This window comes from Triticum aestivum, chromosome 2D, assembly GCF_018294505.1.
Source record: "Triticum aestivum cultivar Chinese Spring chromosome 2D, IWGSC CS RefSeq v2.1, whole genome shotgun sequence".
Taxonomy (NCBI): domain Eukaryota; kingdom Viridiplantae; phylum Streptophyta; class Magnoliopsida; order Poales; family Poaceae; genus Triticum; species Triticum aestivum.
This window is the reverse complement of record NC_057799.1, coordinates 326,538,068-326,541,527: the sequence shown is the minus strand read 5'-3', so window position 1 is coordinate 326,541,527 and position 3,460 is coordinate 326,538,068. Positions and strand designations below refer to the sequence as shown.

Genomic DNA, 3,460 nt, shown 5'->3' with positions numbered 1-3,460 from the left:
AATGAACGAACGCACGCCTTAGGCCGGCCATACACGCGCAATGGGGCAGTGCGGGCAAGACGAATGCTATAATCTCCATAAGTGCGATATAACATTCGAATGCTCTTATATTTCTTTATGAAGGTACTGTATTAATTTTTATCGAGCAAGGAGTTGACGAGCCTGTTTAGTTTCAAAACAAAATGTTGACCAGTCCCTTTAATCGACAAACATACAAAAACAAAGAAAACGTACAGTATCCAGCGCCGCAAAGCACAGAATTAGCAGCTCATTTATAACTTTGATTTTCCAAGTAGTCCTAAATAATCCAATTCATCACCCCTATCTCGAATATTCCCCTTACAATGACAGAGGCGATCAAGCTGCGCTGGTAATGGTCCGCACGCAAGGCATGTTTGCTATCTTTGTCGACGGTCATGGCGAGCACGAACTGTGCCCTGCAAGGTCAACTCAACATTTCCATCACACATCGATCCATATTTCACCATCGATCGCCATATAAATGCAGCCACGATCCACCAGGATCTTCATCCATCCATTTCCTCTTCCTTGCTCGATCAGACCGCGCGCACCTAAGTTCATCGAGTCTTCTGCCATGGCTTCCGCCACATTCTTTATCTTGGTTGCTGCGGCGAGCCTCCTGGCCAGCTTTGCGCAGGCCGATTTGCAGTACGGTTACTACAACATGACGTGCCCAGGCGTGGAGGAACTTGTGCGTACCGAGCTTGAGGCCATCTTCACCGACGACTCCACCCTCCGCGCCGGCCTCCTCCGCCTCCACTTCCACGACTGCTTCGTCCGGGGCTGCGACGCTTCCCTCATGCTCAACTCCCACAACGGCACCGCTGAGAAGCACGCCGACCCCAACCTCACCGTGCGCGGCTACGAGGCCATCGAGGCTATCAAGAAGGTGGTGGAGAAAGCATGCCCCCTCGTCGTCTCCTGCGCCGACATCATGGCCATGGCCGCGCGCGACGCCGTCAATTTTGTACGTACTCCTTGCCGCTGTTACTAGTATAGTACTCCATTGATTATGAAATTGCTCTGCTCATCATACGCTGTCGTGGTGCAGAGCGCTGGGCCACGCTACGAGGTGGAGACCGGGCGCCGCGACGGGAACGTGTCCATGTTGGAGGAGGCCCTCACCAACCTGCCACCAGCCGACGGCAACGTCACCGTGCTAACCCAGTACTTCGCCGTCAAGAACCTCACCATGAAGGACATGGTCGTCCTCTCCGGTACGAAAGAATCATTCATAATTAACTCGACCGCGGTGTCCTTTATCTCCGATGACCTGACTGAACATGACATACAAATGCATGGATGCAGCGGCGCACACGATTGGAGTGACGCACTGCTCGTCCTTCTCCAAGAGGCTCTACAACTTCACTGGAGCCGGCGACCAGGACCCCTCGCTGGAGCCGGCGTACGGGAAGACGCTGACGACCAAGTGCCCAACAGATAAGATGGCGAGCGTGGTGCCCATGGACGAGGTGACGGTGGCCGAGTTCGACCTGGGATACTACGAGTCCGTGTACAATCACCGGGCGGTGCTGCGCTCCGACGCCGCGCTGCTGGAGGACAGCCTCACCGGCGCCTACGTCGCGCTCATGAACAACGCCTCCTCTCTCGACATCTTCTTCGCCGACTTTGCCGTCGCCATGATCAACATGGGCAGGGCTGGCGTTCTCACCGGCACCCAAGGCGAGATCAGAGAGACCTGTGGCGTCTACGTCGACTGATGATCGATCGTGAATCAAAATTCAATCTGACAATTTGTTCTGACCGATCGACTGTGATTTGCTACTCGATCGTAATGTATTTCTACACGCAGGGTGCTACACGCATATGCACCACAAGTTTTTTCGGTTGTAACATTTTCCGGTGAAGTTTTGAAAAGTTCGCTGGTTGGTTCTCATGCATTATTTTATTTTCTTGTTCTTAATTTTGTGTCTATTAACTATTTCTTGCTTCATTATCTTCCGTTTTGTTTGGTTTTTGTAACTGAATTGGGCTTGTGAGCAGCTGAAGATGTTTTGAACTCTAGAGGAATAGGAGCTTCTGTTTCGACGGAAAGAAGTGGCCGCCGAAACGCCGCTTCCATGGCATTTGGGACTGAATGTTGTACTTGCTCTGAAAAATATTCAGATAATGGCTGGGGAGTGCGCCACCGGACAGAACGCCATGTCCGTCACGGATGAGCGCACTCAAGGAGTCGATTCGCAAGTATGCCGAGGAACCTACAAAAAGTGTTGTACGCCCAACACCTGGTTTGACATTCGATTCGCTCGGTGAAGCATATGACTTCTACAATTTGTATTCCTGGAAAATTGGTTTCGAGATTAGATATGGTAAGAGTAGACTAAATGCCGAGAGGACGAAGTGCATGCAGGAGATAGTATGCGGTTGCTCGGTGAGTGCTAAGATTAGATTATTTATAAGCTAAGTACAATTGTTATAGGAAGTATCTGACTTTCTGGTATGGTCCATTGCAAACAGGGGGAGCTAGAGGCAGAGAATAGTACAACATACAGGACTAACCTATACGATATGCCATTTGGACTATTCGTTGGGGTTAACAATCATTTTCAAAGCATTATCTTTGCTGGGCTAGTGATGCATGATGAACAAGAAGAGAATTTCAAATGGGTTTTTGCTGAGTTCTTGCGTATGATGGGAGGACCTGCCCCAAAGACTGTCTTAACAGGTCAGTGGTTGTTACTTCTGCAATATTTGTATTAACTACATTCATAAAGGACATATCTACTTCAGATGCTGAACTAGCTATCTTAATATTCATTGCAGATCAGAACAGATCTATGGAACTGGCAATCAAGAAAGTTTATCCAGGGAGTGTGCATAGATGGTGCAAATGGCATGTACTAAAAGTCAGTGGGAGGAGAAGTACCCACCATTGGTTGGCCTGTACCATGTGGAGCCGTCAGATCAAGACACTGAGAAGTTCAATACAAACATGAGGCAGTGTCCTGATGGAGTTCTTAAAAAGTAAGAACCCTAGAGGATGATGCGGTACCATTAGTTTCATTCTATTTTGCTGGACATCTGAAAAAATAAAATTGCTCAAAATTTACAGGAAATGGTTCAAGCATTTCCATCCAATACTGGCGGTGGCGTCAGGCAAGGACCTTAAGGACGAACTCACTCCAAGGGGGAGTTGACAGTAGACCTGATGCGATGCATACAACGCATGCTATGTGCAAAAGAGAAAAGAATGTCCGAGGCTGGCTTGACAGATGGAGAGGCATTTTTTATCCTTGTTTTGTGGTACTCTCACTGCTCAAAAGTCAAGAAATTTGCAGATTGTTGAACCGTAGCAAAAAATAGTTTATGCTAACATTTGTTCTCGGAAAATTATTTGCAATGTGAGGTGTGTAAGGACGACGAGGATAAGGACTGGGATTACATCTACAAGATGATGGACTCTAAGGCCATGGGCTTC

The 3,460-nt window shown here is 48.4% G+C and overlaps 1 protein-coding gene across 1 annotated transcript; it reads left to right on the top strand.

Moving 5' to 3' along the window:
* Window positions 1-317: 317 nt before the first annotated feature.
* Window positions 318-1,928, top strand: LOC123049282 (peroxidase 1). The gene is made up of 3 exons (XM_044472224.1): window positions 318-988; window positions 1,073-1,238; window positions 1,330-1,928. The coding sequence occupies exons 1-3, from the start codon at window positions 503-505 to the stop codon at window positions 1,740-1,742; spliced, it is 1,065 nt and encodes a 354-aa protein (XP_044328159.1). The 5' UTR covers window positions 318-502; the 3' UTR covers window positions 1,743-1,928.
* Window positions 1,929-3,460: the final 1,532 nt, after the last annotated feature.